Below are 21676 nucleotides of genomic sequence, written 5' to 3' on the forward strand. Positions count from 1 at the left end.
CTTTGGGCCTGAGCACTGTCCCTCAGCTCTTCAACTCAAGGCTAATGCTCTACCACTTGAGTCACATAGCTACTTCCAGTTTTCTAGCAGTTTATTGGAGTTAAGAGTCTCACAGACTTTCTTGCCCAGGCTAGGTTTGAACTGTCAGATCTCAGCCTGTTAGGTAGGATTATAGGTGTGAGCCACTGGTACCCAGCTCAGATTTTATTTCTAATGATTCTCTGCTAACATACTATTTTTAAAAAATTGTTCTATTTTTAAATCAGAAAACTTTTTGTAGACTCTATCTTTAATTGCTTAGAATCAATGAGCCATGTCTTTGTATAGACTAGGGTATATTGAATATTTTTATTATTTGTGTAATCTTTATAATTTATATAATCTTGTATAATTTGTATAACCTTCACTATGCACTTAGAAACAGCTTTTTACTGTGTGTTATTTGTGATTCACTCTGTAATTGATCTGTTCTTTAGTTTATATATAAATAAAGCCAGCAGGGTACTCATGCCTGTAATCCTAGCTACTCTCAGAAGGCTGAGATCTGAGAATTGCAGATCAAAACCAGCCCAGGTGGGAAAGCCAGTGAGACTCTTAATGCTAGTTAGCCACCAGAAAACTGGAAGTAGTGCTGTGGCTCAAGTGGTAGAGTGTTGACCTTGAGCAGAAGAGCTCAAGGTCAGTGTCCATGCCCAGAGTTCAAGCCCCTTGACTGACCCTCTCTCCTCCCCAAAAAAGCCACAGTTTTTCTAGTTATTTATTTATTTATTTATTTTGGGGGGGTCCAGTCATGGGGCCTGAACTCTGTGCCTGTGTGCTGTCCCTCAGCTCTTCAGCTCAAGGCTAGCACTCTACCATTTGAGCCACAGCGCCACTTCCAGCTTTTTTCTTTTTGCTTATGTGGTGCTGAGGAATCAAACCCAGGGTCTCATGCATGCAAGGCAAGCACTCTACCACTGAGCCACCTTCCCAGCCCCCTTTTCTAGTTATTTACTGTAGTAATTCATAAAATAATTTCCTTACAGTTAATTATATAAAAATATTTATTTTGATTTTCCTGAAATAAGGTCTTGATATGTAACCAAGCTGGTCTCAAATTTATGATTCTTCTGCCTCATCCTCCTAGCACTGGAATTCTTTCTTTCTTTCTTTCTTTTTTTTTTTGTTGGTTGTGGGGCTTGAACTCTGGGCCTGGGTGCTGTCCCTCAGCAGTTCAGCTCAAGGCTAGCACTCTACCACTTGGGCTACAGCGCCACTTCCGGTTTTCTGAGTGTTTATTGGAAATACGAGTTTCACAGACTTTCCGGCCTGGGCTGGCTTTGAACTGTGATCCTTACATCTCAGCCTCCTGAGTAACTAGGATTACAGGCGTGAGCCACCTGCACCCGGCTCTGGAATTCTTTCTTATTCATGAATCTTAATAGTATCAATTACCTTTTCTCTTACCCTGTTTTTCCCATTCTCTTTGCCTTCTTCTTCCTTTCTGCCCCTTTATCTTGTTCATATGTTCATTGTGTCACTTTTTATATATAATTTGGAGTGTTTGTATATTTACCCTAACTAGACTGAAAGTTTGTTGATGGAGGAACCTGAATCTTGCATTTGAGTCTTTTCATCCTGCAGTAAACAGTGCTTAAACTACTAGTGCTTGTTTTATGCCTTCAGTAGCCTTTTAATGTCTGAATTAGAAGCTTTTTTTCCTTTTAAGCAGATATTATGCAACATAATTATTTCTTTTTAAACAGCGAAACATTCTTAATTTTTTCAGAAGCTGGATAAGAAATCATCTCCATCAACAGGAAGCCTAGATTCTGGAAATGAGTCAAAAGAGAAATTATTGAAAGGAGAAAGTGCTTTGCAGCGGGTTCAGTGTATCCCTGGCAATGCCAGCTGTTGTGATTGTGGTCTGGCAGATCCTCGGTGGGCCAGTATCAACTTGGGCATCACCTTGTGTATCGAGTGCTCAGGGATTCACCGGTGGGTAGTCCACTCAGAGTGGGACACTTCTTTTGGATATAGTAAATTACTGTGCTTCACTTGGTAGCAGATCTTTTCTATTTCTCTAATTTTGCTACTTATATGTATGTTGAAGGCTATATTAGGATTTATGTCATTGTAAGAGAGAATGAATATAAAATAGAAACTTGAAAATTTTATATTAATAAATAATGCAGTCTTCTTTTTCCTCCATACAGGAGTCTTGGGGTTCATTTTTCAAAAGTACGCTCTTTAACTTTAGATACCTGGGAGCCTGAACTTTTAAAGGTAAACTGAATATCTGCATGAAAATATTTCATATTTTCACATAAGTGAAGAATTTAGAAATTTGGTTTATAGTTTTATGGTTTACTCATGTTAATATCAAACTAAATGGTAATTAAAGATATGTGAGGCTCTTGGTAAGTTGGATGTTTTTAAATTCTGAAGTTGTTCAGTTTATATAGTATACATTTTTGTTTTGCTTTTTGTAATGGGTTTTGTAGTGCATCCACAGCTTGCCTTGAACTCATGATCTAACTGCCTCACCCTCCCTAGTCCTGAGATTACAGGATTATACCACCATACCTGATCCTATATCTCCCTCTTTTTTTTTTTTTTCTTTCTTTTTTTTTTTTTATAATAGGCTTGATCTCAGAGCCTCTTCTTTACTGAGCAAGCAAGCTTGCTTGCTCATGACTGGTGTTCTACCACTTGAGCCATGCGTCAGTACTGTTTTTTGATGGTTAATTGGAGATGTGGAATCTCAGACTTTTCTGCCCAATCTGGGTTTGACCAGCAATCCTCTTGATCTAAGTTTCCTGAATAGGAAGGATTATAGAGTTTAAAAAGCAGTGCCTGTTATATATAGCAATTGTATCTCTAAGCCCACTCTTTAAGAAAACTACTATTCATACATTTTTGTGTAGATTCTTACTAAAAATATACAGATACCTTGGTATAGTAAACTTTGTAATGTATTGTTATACCAAATGGCATCACTGGGCTGTTATAGCATAGGACCATTCAGAAGTAATCAAACCAAGAAATTCTCTTTTCCTTATCTAAGGATTCAAATCTCTAAAAGTATAATAAATAATGACATTAGACTACAACTCCATTTATAGTGATATTTACCTAGCAGTTATTAGTACAGTCCTTTCAAGTTCCCCTTTCTAGTTTACCATATTATAGAAAATAAATTCACCTAAGGGTTAGAATATAGTCAATATATACTTTGTCAGAAAATTGTGTCTTATGTTTTTATTTCTGGTCTTATGTCTATTATGTAAAAAATGCCTATGGAATTAATTCATAAACATCTAAATGAAATTAACTCCCAGAGTAGAGCCCTACCAGTTAGATCTTGCCAATTATTATGCATTCAAAGCAGAAAGTGTGAGATAAAGAGCAGAATCTAATTTCTGTAACAGCTTTGGATGTAGATAATTATGTAAACCTATCTTACACATTAAAAATGAAACCTTAAAGCAAATTTTACAAGTTCTTATGTACAAATTATAAGGAGGAAGGTTTTTTTTATCCAATTTTGAGTTAAAACCTTACCTGTCTGACCATAGAATTCTTTTTCCATTTAACTCATCAGAAATTATCAATAATAGAGCATAGAAGGGGGAAGGAAAACTAGTAGAAGATGGATTCTGCAGAAGCTTAAAATCATGCTGAGAAACAGCATGTAATATAACATATATGTAGTGACATTAGATAGCAGATAGAGGCGCGCGCGCGCGCGCGCGCGCGCGTGTGTGTGTGTGTGTGTGTGTGTGTGTGTGTGTGTGTGTGTGTATTGGGGCTTGAACTCAATCCTCTGTCCTTTAGCCTTTTTGCTCAAGGTTGGTGTTCTACCACTTGAGTCATAGCTTCACTTTCAGCTTTTTTCTCTTTCTTGTGTTTAATTGGAGATAAGAGTCTCATTGACTTTCCCTCTGGTCTGGTTTCAAACTGAGATCTTCAGATCTCAGCCTCCTGAGTAGTTAGGATTATAGGCAGGAGCCCTGGGCACCTGGCTCTTAGTTCCAATTTTAAATAAAGGAATTATTAGTAAAGCAGGTATTTAAACAGGAAGGAAATACTCTGGGTCAAGCCTGTCTAGATGAAAATGAAATTATCCCCTAGGTAGTTTAGGCAAGTTATTGAATGTCAGGTAATTAAAATATACATTTAAAAGACTGTAAGTAGAAAATACTGAGGAGTATTATGAGAAGTAGAAGTCAGATGTTATTACTGGAGGGACCAAAGGCTCACAGTACTGATATTGGTTTGATATTTCTTTGTTTTAGAATTATAGGGGAAGAAATAGGGAAATCTTTTTAGGCATATATATAGGAGAAAGGAATAATTGGATGTGATTAAGATAAGCTTTGTACAACTTTAATTATTTTAAAATTAAAATGGCTATATAAAAGATTAGCTTTGAAATAAGTAACCAAAAAGAAAGTATTCAAAATAATAACCACCATCTTCACTCCAAGTGAACTATTGGGGCTGGTATGGTTGTAGCCCTGAGCTTAATTTCCAGATCCAAGAAAAAAATAGTTACTCTTTTGACACATATTCTTACAGATTATTTTATAATATTTTAGAATTTGTAAAGAAAAATGATATAATAATGCATCTTAAAAATTGGAAAATAATTCCATTTAGTTATATATGTATGTTTGTATGTGTGTACATCTGTATTTGTGCTGGTCCTGGTCCTGGGGTTTGAACTCAGGGCCTGGGCATGGTCCCTGAGCTTTTTGCTCAAAGTTAGCACTTAAGCCACAGCTCCATTACTGGCTTTTTGGGTAGTTAATGGAGATACATTCGTGCCCAGACTGGCTTCAAATCTTGATCTTCAGATCTCAACCCCTGAGTAGTAGCTAGGATTGTAGGCATGAGGTACTGATACCTGGCTACAATTTAGCTTTTTTTTAAAAGTAGAGTTTGGGTTGGTCTGCCTGCTTCCCTCCCTCCCTTTCCCCCTTCTTCCCTTTCGCCCTCCCTCCTTCCTTCTTTTCTCTTTCTGTCTGTCTGTCTGTCTGTCTGTCTGTCTGTCTGTCTGTCTGTCTGTCTATCTATCTGTTCTGGGACTTTTACTCAGGGCCTGGGTGGTATCCCTGAGTATTTTTGATTAAGGCTTTAGTGCCTTATCACTTGAGCCATACAGTTTTACTTCTGAGTTTGGCTTAAAAAATTCATTTTTATTTTAGATAAGTTATTTTATCAGCTAATTTTATAAATTTTAATCATAATATACATATCAGTTTACTCATTGGGTTGTATAAATTGTGTCATTCTTGATAATTTTTCCAAATAGGTGTTTTTTGTTTTTTGTTTTTACTTTATACTAGTACCTGGTCTTGAGCTCAGGACCTCTGGCTTTCTTTAAACATTCTTGCTCATGGCTGGAGCTCTACTTGAGCCATATGTTCCATCTGGTATTTTGCTAGTTAATTGAATATGGAGTCTCACAGTCTGTTTGCCTATGCTGTCTTTGAACTATGATCCTTCAAGTTTCAACCTCCTGAGTAGCTAGGATTATAGGCCATGAGCCACCAGTATCCAGCTAGTTTTACCAAATTTGTAACCAGCTTTCTTAGAATCAAATATAAAGTAATACTTTCCCTATCATTTTTTCCCTATCAATTTCTTTTTTGACCTATTTTAAATTTTTGTAAATAAGGTTGGTGTCTGTGCTATCATTTTCTTTTTTTTTTTTTTTTGTCTTCTTTTTTGGTACTGGGGATCGAACCTAGGACGTTGCGCTTGCTAGGCAAGCGCTTTGCCACTGAGCTACATCCCAGCCCTGTGCTATCATTTTCATCCAGTGATATATCTATTGTCTCTAGTTCTAATACAGATTTTAGAGAGAGAGAGAGAGAGAGTGTGTGTGTGTGTGTGTGTGTGTGTGAGAGAGAGAGAGTGCGTGCACGCACGTGCATGCCTGTGTACTATTGCCAGTACTGTGGCTTGAACTCTAGATTTCAAGCTCTTGCTTGTTTTTTCTGCTGTATAGCTCTGGCTCTATGACTTGAGCCACACCTCCACTTCTAGCTTTTTGCTGTGTATTTGGATATAAAAGTCTTTTGACTTTTACTGCCTGGACTGGCTTTGAAGCTCAGTCCTTCCATCTCGGCATTCTTAGTAGCTAGGATTTTAGGATGAGCCACCAGCACCTAGTTTTTCTAGTGCAGATTGTTTAAAGAATAATACATAATTGGTATCACTACTTTGAAAATTAAAAAATGGGACATATGAAATACAATTATAATTGCTGAAATAAGGAAGTAGAACCTTTAAAACTGGGCATGGTTGGTGACTCATATCTATAATCCTAGTAATTTAGGAGATGGAATTAAGAGGATGGTAGTTCCAGGCCATCCCTGCACAAAACGTTAGGCATTCATCGCCTCCTAAAACAAGCCAGTTGTGGAAGAATATATTTATAATCCTAGTTATTCTGGAAGTCTGGAGGGACGTCAAAGACCAACCAGACCAGACCCTGTCTGAACAATAACTGAAGCAAAAAGGGCTGGAGCTGCAGCTCTAGTGCTTGACTGAGTTTAAAAACCAGTATCACCAAAAAACAAACATAAAACCCATCACAGCAAACAGAATGGCACATTCAAAATTTATAAGAAATATCGGTGTCAGGGTGCCAGCTGAGAAGGGAAGAAGGGGAAAGAGAAAGGGACAAAGGAAGAGGAGAGGTAGGGTAGGGAGAGCAGGGGAGGGGCAAAGAGAAAGGGAGGGTCTATGACAGGAAACCACATCTGAAGAGAAATGGTAGTTATAGAAATAATGAGACCCTAAAAGAGTTCATGAATAAGGAAACAAGGAGAAAGGTATACACTTTTCTGCTTGCCTGATGTACTGCTTGCCTAATGTACACTTTCTAAGATGCCTTTCCCACACTGCTTCTATTCTTTTTTTTTTTTGTCGGTTGTGGGACCTGAACTTGGCCTGGGCGCTGTCCCTCAGCTCTTGAGCTCAAGGCCAGCACTCTACCACTTGAGCCACAGCACCACTTCTGACTTTTTCTGCTTATGTGGTGCTGAGGAATTAAACCCAGGGCCTCATGCATGCGAGGCAAGCACTCTAGCCACCTTCCCAGCCTCTGCTTTGATTCTGATATTCAGATGGCATTCTCACTTTCTTGCTGTATCATCGTAGGCCATTTCCCTCTCAACTAATAATCCCCAGTGTCTTAACTTTATTCTTTACAACCATTGTCTTATTATACTAGCTCAAAGTATCCCTTTAACCAACATAAGACCAGGGAAATGAATTGGATCACCTGCATCTTGGCATAGTATGTTTGGTCTAGTGGTCAAGTCTGGAATTAGACCCAACCAAAAGTATATGATTTGCTACTGAGACACTACAGATGGATCTTGTGAATTGTAAACTGAATCAGAGGTAGAGGGACGATAAAAACAACATCTAAAAGATTTTGAAACATACAGCAAGGAGTTGCTTAGTATTTGGAGATAGAACTCAAAGAGGAAGAAAAGTTCAAAACTAAATTTCAAAAAAGTTGTATGTTTGATGGATTTGAATATTTCTATAAGGAAAAAAACTGAAAAGAATAAATATTTAACTTTAGCTGATTTTCCTTAGACGAGCTAGCACTAACTATACCTAACTGTATCAGTTATAATTTACTGCCCCACTACAGATATTCAGATACAGTAGTTGTGATACATAGGTAGATGGATAGGTAGATGCTTGTCATTATATACAGTGTATGTATGTACGTACAGTACATATAGTATATTGTTAGATTGAAAGACGTAGGAGTGCTAATGTTGTAGTGAAGAATGACAAAATGATACTCTCAGTTCTTGTCTGTTTTAATTTTAAGCTTCTTTGTGGAATGAGTAATTGTAGGATATGCAAAAGAAGTAGTGAACTGTATTGACTTTGAGTCCTTTTAAATTTTAGCTTAATTTCAGGACTTTTAATTTTATAGCTTATTTTTCTATTTTCCTGTCAAACAGCTTATGTGTGAGTTGGGGAATGATGTTATAAATCATGTTTATGAAGCTAAAGTGGAAAAAATGGGAATAAAGAAACCACAGCCAGGACAAAGGTACTATTTTAATTGTCTTTAATATCATACCCCACCTCTAAGCAGGAATGTAACTATGATTTTATCTCACTGCAGTTGTTATATACTATTGAGACAGAGTGTTTACAAGTCATCATTACTGCTTCTCTTCAAATTTGAGTATCTCAGTCTTGAGTATATTAGTTTGACAATTATACTTTATTGAACAGGGAATTATAATTTATAGATGGAGATAAGTCTTAAAAATTAAACATCTGTTAAGAGTGTAGAAAACGCTTAGCTGTTAAAAGTATATCATAGTTCTGTTCCTGGGAGGAATTTAAAGAGAAATAATCTGTTCATTAATGTCTTCAATGACCAAGTTTCAACATTGAATCATGTTACAGTGTTTGACTTAGTTCAGCAAATATTTGTTAATCACATAGGTCATGAATGGCTTTGTAATGTTGAGCAAAGATGATAATGCAGGAGAGAAGACTTATGTGCTATGCCAGATTGCACTTCAGTTCTGTTATAAGGAGGTTACTGAATGAAGCAGCTAGAAGAGAGTGCCTTCAAGATTTTTTGCTGCTGCTTTTAGTCATTCTGATTTTCTTTTTGAAATGTTATTTGTTAAATGTAGTTATATTCCATGTATATTATGTAAAAATTGAGCTATGCAACTTAAGGATAGGCATGGGAGGTAGAAAATGGGGGAGAATTAAGGAAAGGGTGACATTGATCAAGAAGCATTGTAGTTATAACCTGGTTTTGGAATTGTAAAACCTTTGTACAACTACTTATAATAAAAAAAATTAACTTGCCAAAATCTGACCAATAAGCATTGTACTCATTACCTGACTATGGACTGTAAACCCTTTGTACAACTACTTAATAATAAGATTTATTTTATTTTATTTTTTGGTTATGGGGCCTGAACTCTGGGCCAGGGCACTGTCCCTCAGCTCTTCAGCTCAAGGCTAGCACTCTACCACTTGAGCCACAGTGCCACTTCGGTTTTCTGGTTGCTAATTGGAGATAAGAGTCTCACGGACTTTCCTGCCTGGACTGGCCTTGAACCAAGATCTTTAGATCTCAGCCTCCTAAGTAGCTAGGATTTTAGGCGTGAGCCATTGGCGTCCAGCATAATAAGAAAATTTTTAAATTTTAATTTACTAGAATCTTATGCTGAGATTTTTAACCCTCTAAACTATTGCTATTTAAATATTTGCCTATGCATAGTTGAGATATTTTAGACTTTTCTAATTTAGCCAAAGACCCAATCTCTAAGGTAGGTGGGTACATGCGTGCGTGTGCCAGGTTCTAGAGCTTGAACTCAGATTCTGAGTGCTGTCTCTGAGCCTTTTTAAATTCAAATTTAAATTTTATTTTTTTGTTGGTTGTGGGTCTTGAACTCTGGGCCTGGGCGCTGTTCCTCAGCTCTTAAGCTCAAGGCTAGTGCTCTACCACTAGAGCCACAGCACCACTTCTGGTTTCTGGTGGTTAAGGAGATAATAGTCTCACAGAGTTTCCTTGACTGGGCTGGCTTTGAACCGTGATCCTCAGATCTCAGCTTCCTGAGTAGTGAGGATTACAGATGTGAGCCACTAGCACCTGGCTTTTTTTTTTTTTTTAATTGAAAACAAATTTACTAGGGACATTTATCATTTTCATGGTGTTCAGACTTTCCATTCATGAGCAACCTAGTTTTCTTCACTTATCTAGGTCTCAGTTTCTTGTCTTTAAAAAAAATTCATTGTTAAGGTGATGTACAGAGGGGGGTTACAGTTATATAAGTAAGGTTTTTCTCTCTCTTCCCCCTCTCCAACCCCCTGCCAAGTTATACAGATCATTTCTAACATATTGTCTTGTGAGTATTGCTGTTGTATAGTTCCCCCTTTATCCTTTGTCTCACCACTTTGTTTTTTCCTTTTCCTTCCCTAGTTCAGATAAACATATATATATAATACCCAGGGTACCAAAATCAAACCCAGTGACAACAGGGGATAAACAATAGGGGGAAAACACAAAGGAAAAAAGAAATCACATAGTACATTGAGAACAATAACAACAAAAGAAAAACCTCTTGTGCTCTTGTGTCCATGTTTTAGAGTCCATTTTGCATACATCGTCTTATATTATCAGATGTACATAGCTATTGAGCTATTCTGCTTATCTGTTAGACTATCCTAGATGTATACTAATTATTGCAAATAAAGGGGACCATGGGATCTATGTTTCTTTGGGCCTGGCTTACTTAATATGATTTTTTCCAGGTCCTTCCATTTCTTTATCAATGGGGCCGTGTTATTCTTCCTGATGGAAGCATAGAATTCCATTGTATATATATACCACATTTTCTTGATCCATTTATCTACTGAGCTTCTGCATGGCAAAGGACATAGCTAACAAGATCAGTAGAAAGCCCATAGATTGGGAGATCTTCACTAGCCATACAACAGACAAGGACCTCATATACTTAGAACTCAAAAGATTAAATCCCGCAAAAACAACTCCTCATGGGCTGGGAAGGTGGCTCAGTGGTAGAGCACTTGCCTTGCATGCTCAAGGCCCTGGGTTCGATTCCTCAGTACCACATACGCAAAAAGAAAAAAGCCGGAAGTGGCGCTGTGGCTCAAGTGGTAGAGCACTAGCCTTGAGCTGAAGAGCTGAGGGACAGTGCCCAGGCCCAGAGTTCAGGCCCCACGACCGGACCCAAAAAAAACAACAAAAAAAACAACAACTCCTCAAAGAAACAATTACCCCATTAATAAGTGAGCTAGAGACTTCTCTGAAGAAGAAATAAGAATGGCCAATAAACACATGAAGAAATGTTCAACAACTCTGGCCATAAAAGAAATGCAAATCTACAAGTCAAAGCAACATTGAGATTTCACCTCAACCCAGTTAGAATGGCTATAATCAAGAACTTAAAACAACAGAGGCTGGAGGGGATGTGGCCAAAAGGGAATCCTACTGCATTGTTGGTGCGAGTGTAAACTTGTTCAATCACTCTGGAAAAGCAGTATGGAGGTTCCTCAGAAGACTACACATAAAGCTCCCCTATGATCCAGTAATCCCACTTTTGGGCCCAAATGACTACAAACAAGGCCACACTAAGGCTACCAGCACAATTATGTTTATTACAGCATTATTTACCGTAGCTAAAATATGGAACCAACCCAGATGCCGCTCAGTATATGAATGGATCTGGGGTTTATTTTTTGCTTGAGGCTAGCACTCTACCATCAAGTCTCATGGACTTCTCTGCCTGGACTAGCTTTGAACAGTGGTCTTCAGATCTCAGCCTATGAGTAGCTAGAATTACAGCCATGAGCTACTAGTGCTTGGCTAAGACCTAAGAATTTTAAAAAGAGTTAATGGAGAAAAACTACAGGACAGATTTGGTGTTGTAAGTCAAAAGCTTAAATGTGATGCTTTTATTTCACTTAGGAATGTTATTGTGTTTTAAAGTATCTTATGAAAAATGATAGCCATCAATAATGATAGTTCAGAATGAGACAGTATTTCTGAGTAAAAATGAATTAGTTAATTTTGATAAATTTTTATGCTTTTCTTGGTAATATTTTTATTCTGTAAAAAGCATGAGAGTATATGTAAAAAGTAAATATACATAAAATTAAGAAAATAGAGTGCCATGTAACCATTTGTGATTTTTCAATTAGGCTATTTAATTTCTGAAATTGATTCATTAAAAATTGGAAAGAAACACATTATATAAGAACTGTCACTGATTGTTTTAACTAGTTTTGCAAAACTATTTTGTTTGAAAATACTCTATAATAACATCCTTTCAGTATTGGCCATGCTCAGCATTCAGCAAGAATATCATGACATTTTTATGTGTACCAGACAGGAAAAAGAGGCATATATCAGAGCTAAATATGTGGAGAGAAAGTTTGTGGATAAGTATTCTCTATCATCGTCACCTCCCGAGCTAGACAAAAAGATTACCTCCAAAAGTTGTGAAGAAAAGAGGCTGAGCATTTCTAAACTTGGGCCAAGTGACCAAATCAGAGCATCTGTCCAAAGTTCAGGTATTATACCTCTTTTGCTATGAATATAAATACTATCTTGAAGTCACTTTCATAATTTCTGAATTAGAAGCTATTGTAGGTTTCTTTTTTTTGCTAAGCACTGTTCCCTTCTACATATTCTAAGGAAAAACTAGATTTCTGTGTCTTTAACGCAGTTAATTTGAAGTGATGCCATGATAACGCACATTTTTAGGTAATGTGTATATTTTAAGGAATAAAGCTGCTTAAAATGCAAGGGGAAATGGGAATTAGAAATCTGTCATGCCAGAAGCCCTAAGTATCTGATTAACTACCTGATTTCCTTCCTATTTTTTCCTCCTGATTTTTCCCAGTAACATTTTTTTTCCTGCCCTTTCCCTTCTTATGGCCTGCTTTGTGCTTTGCTAACTTGCATGTCCTCAGTGGTTGCTGTAAATAGCGACGAGGCCAGGCGGGAGTCTCTGTTCTGTCCTGATGAGCTAGATTCACTCTTCTCCTACTTTGATACTTCTTCAAAACTGCGTAGTAGTAAGTACTACTCTTGTGGAGCATTCCAAGTCTGTGCCAGTGGTCATTGTGCGGTGTGGCCATTTCTCTAGATGTTACCATTGTCTCAGAATTACATACTACTTATAGTCATGCAATAAATCAAGCTCTTTATGACTCCTGACATTTTATGGGGTATTGTATGTGTTATTTTCAGGCTTTGTGAGTGATTTATATCACAATAAGATATAAGTATTTAAAAACTAAAATTGTATTAAATATTCTACTGGTGGTGGCTGAGTTCATGTTGACATATGAAAGCTCATTTCAAAATTTCTTTGGTTGTGGGACATGTTGTTCTGAATGGCATGACCTTTAATCACTAGCCAATTTTTCTTTAAAACAGTCAAAAGCAATGACAGTGGGATCCAGCAAAGCTGTGATGATGGAAGAGAATCTTTACCCTCCACAGTGTCAGCCAATAGTTTATATGAGCCTGGTGAGTTTTGATGGTCTTTAGTGTTAATTGGTATAGTCTGCTGAAAAATACATTTAGTAAATGCCAATTCTTTGTTAAATAGTTTCTTTAAAGGAAATAGCTCTTTAGAAAGCAATAGGATAGGAATAATACTGTAAAATCAGAAAGCAACTCTTTCTGTTTATATTTGGAAGTTCTTTGCTAGTTCAACATTCTTTTAAGCCACTTAATGTGCACCTCAAGTGCCTTGCCATAGGCAAGGATAACTTCTAGTCCATCTGTACCATTTTACATTTATTTTCATTTATGCTGTCTCTGTTCCTCTCCAGCTTCCCCTTTTCTCTTCTCCTTCCCTTCCACTTCCCTCTCCCCCTCTTCCTTTCCCTCTCACTCTCCCTTTTCCTCTCATCTCCCTTGGCTTCCTTTTGGTAGTTCTGAGCTTTAAACTCAGGGCTTTATGCTTGCTGAGTAGATACCCCATCTTTTAAGCCATACCTCCGGCTTATTATTCTTTTGTCTTTCCTTGTGGCTTTTTTTGGGCTCGTCCTGGGGTTGAACTTTGGGCTTTGGTACTGATCCTGAACTTTTACGCTCAATGCTAGTGTTCTACCACTTGAGCCATAGCTCCACTTCCAACTTTTCGGTGGTTAATTGGAGATAAGAAGCTCACAGAATTTCCTGCTCCGGGGCTAGATTTGATTCTCAGATCTCAGCCTCCTGAGTAGCTAGGCTTACAGGTATAAGTCACCTGATATCCTGTATGGCTATCTTTTCTTATCAGGAAAAAAAAAAGATCAGCAATTCATCCCCATTAGAGAATGATAAATGCTTTATTCCTGTATACTCTCCATAATTTCAGTGATTTGGGCCTTGCAGTAAACATTCCTCAGATTATTTGAATTGGTTATAGTGCAAATTGTGATGGTATTGAATCATCCTAGGAATTTAGGTTTGAACCAGTAGTAAAATACTTTAGGGATTCTTGTTTCCTCTTAAGTCCAGGGATATACAAATATAGCCAATTTTTAAATTTCATTCATCCATTCATGTGCATCACTAATTAGATGACGAGGCATTTGACTACCTTAAGAGAGTCATAGTTACTCCTGCCATTTACCCATGCTTCATTGAATTTCTTCACTTTGATATTAGCCAATTTTTAACACAACACTTAACTCATCTGTTGAATACTTGTAAGACCACAATGGCTTATACAGAAAGTTGACATTTGAGGAATGATTATGTCTATAGGAAATAAGATATTTGTGTAAAACACATCCCATTGCCATCAATTAGTGACATCAGAAACTAATATCTCAAGTTTCATATTGTTTCTTAAATTGTAGTAAACATTATTATTGATCCGTACTGAGAGTAATCCATCCTATTTTTAGACAAGATCTTTACCAAGATTTCATTTTTATTCAAGTATTTATGTTTGCTTTTCAGAAGGGGAAAGGCAAGATTCTTCAGTGTTTCTCGACTCTAAACATCTTAATCCAGGACTTCAGCTTTATAGGGCTTCATATGAAAAAAACCTTCCTAAAATGGCTGAAGCTTTGGCTCATGGTGCAGATGTGAACTGGGCTAATTCAGACGAAAACAAAGCAACACCACTCATTCAGGCTGTATTAGGGGTATGAATTAAAACAGAAGTTTTTGGTAGAAAAATATAAACTATTATAATACATTTTGAACATGGGTTTTTTATTATTAGTATTCTGAGATGGGTTGGAAAATAAAGAGGACTCTGTGTACCTCTGTACCTCAGTAATTACTGAACATCACTTTGTTTTAGCTTTGTGGTAGTGGTGGTGGAATAATAGAAGAGAATTCTGATAATAAAAGTAGTAAAATGAAATCACAAACTTGCAAGTAAATCTTTACCAGGAAGTAGTTATTGGGAAGAAACAAATATGACTGAAGACTTCTCTGCTTTTGCTAGGTTGTGTTTTGAAGTGCTATTTTCGTAATATACTGTTTCTTGTTGTTTGTGTGAGTATATTCTTACCTTCTTTGTCTCTTTTAGGGCTCTTTGGTGACGTGCGAGTTTCTCCTACAGAATGGTGCTAATGTAAACCAAAGAGATGTCCAAGGACGAGGACCACTACACCACGCAACTGTCTTAGGACATACAGGGTAACTTTATTGCTTACACATTTATGTAGGTTTTATTTTTAAAAATACTTTAAAATTTTGCATTTTCTTAGGTTGAGGTCATTAGGTAGTTTGTAAGGAGATGCATTCCTATGACATATTTTATGATGGAATTTTAAATGAAAAAAATTTTATTCAGATAAAAACTACACTTTCTTTCCAGATATGAAATACCTTGACTTGTCATTAAATAGATTCGTTTTTGTATTTTTGCCTATTTCTGACATTGTGGTCATTTGGAGAGCTTGAGTGTATGTATTTATGCATGTATTATGCATACACTATACACAGTCTATTTTAGAAGAATCTTTTAACTGGAAATCTTAGCTTTTCTTGTAGCAGTTAGTTAAATTATATAAACTACTTTCTTTGGGAAATTGACATTTTAGCTTCTGGAGCAATATTATTACTCAATAATGTCATAAAACTAGACTTTTCTGTTAGAAAGTGTAAATGAAGTAAAACTGTTGACTTTGTACAAAATGCTTGTCATAGATGATTATTTACTTATTTGGGCAGTTACTAGGGCTTTAACTCAGTGCTAACTGCTTTCTAGGCTAGTACTCTGCCACTTAAGTCAGATTTCCATCTCTTTTTTCCTTAGTTTTTCAGAAAAGATCTTAATACTTTTGCCCAGGTCAGCCTCAGACCATGATTCTCCTATCAGTGCTTTTCTGAGTAACTTGGATTAGAGAAGTGCACTATCATTAATAGTATCTTTTATTAGAACTCGTTTTCCTTTAGTAGCAAAAAGATTCAATTCAATAATGTCCTCATATAAAGTTTTCATACATAAAAATACTATTTAATTGACTTTTAAATATTTTCTTCTTAGATTATCATAATTCTTCCCATTTTATTTTATATAATCTGTTAATCTGTTTTCATCTATTTTAATTAATTATTTTTTATTTTGCTGGTCATGGGGCTTGAACTCTGGGCGTCCCTCAGCTCTTCATCTCAAGGCTAGTGCTCTACCACTTGAGCCACAGCACCACTTCCTGTTTTCTGAGTGGTTTATTGGAGATAAGAGTCTCACGGTCTTTCCTGCCCGGGCTGCCTTTGAACTGTGATCCTCACATCTCAGCCTCCTGAGTAGCTAGGATTACAGGCATGAGCCACTGGTGCCCGCCTATTTTTATTTTTGTCACTTTAAATTGTGAGTATTTGTGGAATATAACAAAATATTCCTATTCTTTAACTCTTGTATTTTAATTACTATGGTATTTACATTGCCTTGGGTTTTTTTTTTTCACTCCAAAATAATAGCCTTGAGTGATTTTTCTTTTGTTTAAATGTCTCAATATCTGTGTACATTTTGTAATGATGCTCATTAAAATTTATATTCCTCATTACATATATAGCATTAGATTATGCTAGGTAAATATGAAACTTGTAAAATATTGATTGTTGAATTTTTAACACTTGAGTCAATGTTCATTAATTATTTGTAAAATGAGTCAAGAATTTTTAGTGAAAATATTAATTCTGTAACTAGGTAGAACTTTTTATTTATTGGCCATATCTAAAAATCTTGTTTCCTTAAATAGGCAAGTATGTTTATTCCTAAAGCGAGGTGCCAATCAACATGCCACGGATGAAGAAGGGAAAGATCCTTTGAGCATAGCTGTGGAAGCAGCCAATGCTGATATTGTAACCTTGTAAGTATTTCCTTTTTATTTGATGATTCCCATACAGTGTATTTCTTGTAGAGTACTCATTACAGCTTCATGTTTATGTGTGAACTTTGACTGGTTAATTTACTGTGTGTCTTGTGCTTTTCTAAGTACATCAAATGTAGTAAAGCACTTTGAAATACATGACTTGATTTGGTTCTCCCAACAAACCCTATGAAGAAAGTAAAGGTATTTTTTGTGTGTGCTGGTTCTGGGGCTTGAACTCAGAACCTGAGTGCTTTTGTGCTCAAAGCTAGTGCTTAAGCAATATTTTTGGTAGTTTTGGAGATAAAAGTCTCATGGACTTTGCTGCCTAAGTTGGCTTTGAAACTGTAATCCTCAGATCTCACTCAGCCTCTTGAGTAATTAGGATTACAGGTATGAACCACCAGCATCCAGCTAAGAAGGTATCATTTTATTATCTTTATCTTCTAGATAATTTGAACAATCAGTGTTTGAGAAATCAATAAGTGTTATAGCTAGGACTTGAAATCAAGACCTCTGATTGTAAGCCCTCGTGCTTAGCCACTTCTATCATACTGCCTAGCCAGTGAAAACAAAAATCATTGCCTTTGTGAAGCTGTTTATTTACCTGTTAGTGTAGTACTGGGGCTAGGTTTGCAAGTGGTAGAGTAACAGGTAGTTATTTGACTACCTGGAGGATTAGTGTGTTATGAATTGAAGGACAGGGACATTGATGCTACTAACTTGTGAAGTTGTATTGCCTTTGGACAATGATAGGAATCTGTGCTTTAAAAAATATTTTTTTACTGTAAAGGTACTGTACAGAGGGGTTATAGTTACATGAGTAAGGAAGTAAGTACATTTCCTATTAAGCATTGTTACCCCTCCTTTGCTTTTCCCCTACCATCCTTTCCCTCCCCCCAAGTTGTAAAGTTCGTTTTCAACATAGTGTCTTGTACATCTCATCATTACAATGGGTCAGTCTGTATCCTTGTTTCAGCATTTTGTTATTTCCCTTCACCTCTCCAAATTAAAAAAATGTATATACAAGGGCTGGGAAGGTGGCTCAGTGGTAGAGTGCTTGCCTTGCATGCATGAGGCCCTGAGTTCAATTCCTCAGCACCACATAAGCCAAAAGAAAAAAGCCAGAAGTGGCGCTGTGGCTCAGGTGGTAGAGTGCTAGCCTTGAGCTGAAGAGCTGAGGGACAGCGCCCAGGCCCAGAGTTTAGGCCCCACAATCGGACCCCCCCCCCCAAAAAAAAAATAAAGTATATACAAGATGCAGGGCACTGGAATCAAATACAGTGAAAACAGGGGTTATACCATGGGGGATGAACAAACAAACAAACAAAAATCACATAGTACATTATAAGTACATTAAAAAAAACAGCAACAAAGATAAAACATCTTGTGTCCCTATATTGGGGTTCATTTTGCTTAGCATCTTTTTTTTGGGGAGGGGTCAGTCATGGGGCCTGAACTCTGGGCTTGGGCACTGTCCCTGAGCTCCTTAGCTCAAGGCTAGCACTCTTACCACTTGAGCCACAGTGTTACTTCTGCTTATGTGGTGCTGAGGAATCAAACCAATGGGCTTGTGCATGCAAGGCAAGCACTCTACCACTGAGCCACCTTCTCAGCCCTAGCATCATATATATGCTTTTGACCTTTTCTGCTTGTCCTACACATATACTAGTTATTGCAAATAAGGGAAACCATGGGACCTGTTTCTTTAGGCCTGGTTTACTTAATATAGTTTTTTCCAAGTTTTTCTATTTCCTAACAAATGGGACAGTGTCATTTTTTCTGATGGAGGCATAGAATTCCATTATATATATTACACACACACACACACACACACACACACACACACACACACACACACACACACACACACACACACACACACGGGACAGTGTCATTTTTTCTGATGGAGGCATAGAATTCCATTATATATATTACACACACACACACACACACACACACACACACACACACACACACACACACACACACACACACACACACACACACACACACATTTTCTTGATCCATTCATCTACTGAGGTGCATCTGGGTTGGTTCCATGACTTAGCTATAGGGAATAATGCTGCAATAAACATAGTTGTGCTGGTAGCTTTAGTATGGCCTTGTTGTGATCATTTGAGTAAATGCCCAAAAGTGGGATTGCTGGGTCATAGGGGAGCTGTATGTGTAGTCTTTTGAGAAACCTCCATACTGCTTTCCAGAGTGGTTGAACAAACTTACACTTCCACTAAAAGTGTAATAGTGTCCCCTTTTGGCCACATCCCCTCCAACATCTGTTGTTACTAGATTTCTTGATTATAGCTATTCTAACAGAGGTGAGGTGGAATCTCAATATTGTTTTGATTTGCATTTCTTTTATGGCCAGAGTTGTTGAGTATTTCTTCATATGTTTATTGGCCATTCTTATTTCATCTTCAGAGAAGTCTCTCTTTAAGTCTTTTGTTTGTGTGGGCGGGGGGGGGGGGGGGGGGGGAGGGGCCTGAACTCTGGGCCTGGGCACTGTCCCTCAGCTTCTTCAGCTTAAGTCCAGCACTCTACCACTTGAGCCACAGTGCCACTCTTCTGGGTTTTTCTGCTTATGTGGTACTGAGGAATTGAACCCAGGGCCTCATGCATGCAAGGCAAGCACTCTACCACTGAGCCACCTTCCCAGCCCCTCTCTTTAAGTCTTTAGCCCACTTATTAATTGGGCAGTTGTTTCTTTGATTGAGGATTTGTTGTTGGGGGATTTAATTTTTTGAGTTCTAAGTATATTTTAGATATGAGACCTTTGTCCACTGTATGGCTAGTAAAGATCTTCTCCCAATCTGTAGGCTTTCTATTAATCTTGCTAGCTATGTCCTTTGCCATGCAGAAGCTCTTCAGTTTCATTCAATCCCATTTGTTCAACCTTTCTTTGATTTCTTATGTTTCTGGGTCTTTATTAAGAAAATTTTGGCCTGTGCCAAGGAGACCTAGGGCTTCTCCTATTCCTTACTGTAATGTTTTCAGGGTGTCTGCTTTGACTCTGAGGTCTTTGATCCATTTGGAGTTGATTCTGGTTCAGGGTAATATATAAAGATCTAGGTTTAGCTAGTTTAGTTTATTTTAGTTAGTTTAGTTTTTTTTTAAAGATAAGAATTTGAATATTTGAATAAGATTTTGGTGGTACTAGAGTTTGACCTCAGAGCTTTGTACTTGCTAGGAAGGCTCTCTACCACTTGTGCCATGCTTCCTACCCTTTTTGTCTGGTTATTTTTGAGACAAGGTCTCACTTTTTGCTTTGGCTGGCCTAGATGACAGCCTTACATCACTACATCTAGCCTTTTCTGTTGAGATAGGATGTCTTGAATTTTTTGTTCAGGCTCACCTGGAACTGAAACACTTTTACTTTCAATCTGCTGAGTAGCTAGGATTACTGGTCCAGAGGCCAGGCAGGCAGTTCAAAAAAGAAGAGAGAACTTTTTCCCATTTCAAATGTTTTTAAAGTTAGTTGGTTGTTTTTTTTAAGGCAGAAGAAAACTTGTTTTCTTAATCCAGTGCTGCATGTTTTCTCCAAGATCACTAACCTAAAACAGAACGTATAACTAATAAGGTAACTTAGCAAAAATCTTGGTAACCTACGATCATGTATTATAATATTAATGTATCAAAATAATTCCTAGTAACTACAAGCAAATATGCTGTTCATGTGTTGGTAATTCTCACCTCACCGTGAGCTGGAGTGAAACAACAGGCTATCACTTCCATGCTAGGGCAGCATTCATTGCAGTAATTGGCAGTTAGCTTGATAATTGCTGTAGGAGCTGCTGGAAGAACTGCAGGGGTCTGAAATACACTTGTTAGAAATCTTTTCTTGCCTTTCTTACGAGACTTGTATGAAGGTAAGAAAGTTGTTTTGGTCAGCTCAGATTACTAGATCTTATAAGCTAAAAAGCCAGTTTGTTTCAGTGAAAGAAAACTATATTAGTACATGTATTACCTCCTTATATAGTTTATTGGTTTATGAACATTTATATTCTGTAACTTCATCTAAAAGTTCCTTTTGTCTGATTTTAGGTTACGATTAGCAAGAATGAACGAAGAAATGCGGGAATCAGAAGGACTTTATGGACAGCCAGGTCAATATTCCACTAATAACCATACTGAAATGCAGTATAAGAAATGCATTCAGGAATTTATCAGTTTACAATTGGAAGATTCATAGGTCTTTAGATAATGAATGTGATAATATAGCATTTTATAACCTACTTGTAAATTGTGAATTGTTAGCTATGTACTGTAAATCACACAATTCTTGGGTGGCTAATTCCGAGCCTTTAAAAACTCATAACTCTTCTATTACAGTACACGTTGACTTCTATATTTAACTCTGGCTGCTGAGTCCCTGTCTGCTGTACAGATGTCTTCCATATACATTCCAGTGAAGTGAATGGAATGATAGAAGTGTTCTTTATATACTTACAGCAGCAAAATAATTGTTTCCTTTTTGAAATTCTTTTTAGCTTTCCAGTGAATATAACACCATTGTTTTCTTTTTGTTATTCAGGGAATTTCTATAAATTGTGTTCAGGGAAAAAAAGTCACCTTGTATTTGGCATATAAAAAGTCAGTATGGAAAAGAGTAAGAAAACTTTATTGATGTTTGTATTCCAGTTTAGCAATGAGTTGAAGATTTAAACTAAAAATCTACCAGTAAGTTTAGAACTCCACAGTGGAAATAGAATTAGTTTAAAAGACTAAAGAAAAAGTTCTTGTTTTAATCTTTGCTCCAAGCAATTGTAAAATATTTGTTGGATAAGTAAAAGTATTTAGAGCAGTATTT

The 21676-nt window shown here is 37.0% G+C and overlaps 1 protein-coding gene across 2 annotated transcripts in view; it reads left to right on the top strand.

Moving 5' to 3' along the window:
* Positions 1-21676, top strand: part of Acap2 (ArfGAP with coiled-coil, ankyrin repeat and PH domains 2) — a 130166-nt gene that overhangs the window by 88541 nt on the left and 19949 nt on the right. For both annotated transcript variants that reach the window (XR_006145973.1, XM_042670179.1), the window contains exons 14-22: positions 1769-1977; positions 2196-2265; positions 7980-8071; positions 11903-12087; positions 12959-13051; positions 14480-14667; positions 15060-15169; positions 16738-16848; positions 20911-20972. Coding sequence is in view for 1 of the 2 variants with exons in the window: in XM_042670179.1 (XP_042526113.1) it covers positions 1769-1977; positions 2196-2265; positions 7980-8071; positions 11903-12087; positions 12959-13051; positions 14480-14667; positions 15060-15169; positions 16738-16848; positions 20911-20972 (1120 nt within the window). In the remaining variant the exon portion in view is untranslated. The remainder of the gene's footprint in view (positions 1-1768; positions 1978-2195; positions 2266-7979; positions 8072-11902; positions 12088-12958; positions 13052-14479; positions 14668-15059; positions 15170-16737; positions 16849-20910; positions 20973-21676) is intronic.

Source organism: Dipodomys spectabilis, unplaced genomic scaffold (assembly GCF_019054845.1).
Source record: "Dipodomys spectabilis isolate Male_0828 unplaced genomic scaffold, ASM1905484v1 ptg000017l, whole genome shotgun sequence".
In the NCBI taxonomy this organism is placed as follows: domain Eukaryota; kingdom Metazoa; phylum Chordata; class Mammalia; order Rodentia; family Heteromyidae; genus Dipodomys; species Dipodomys spectabilis.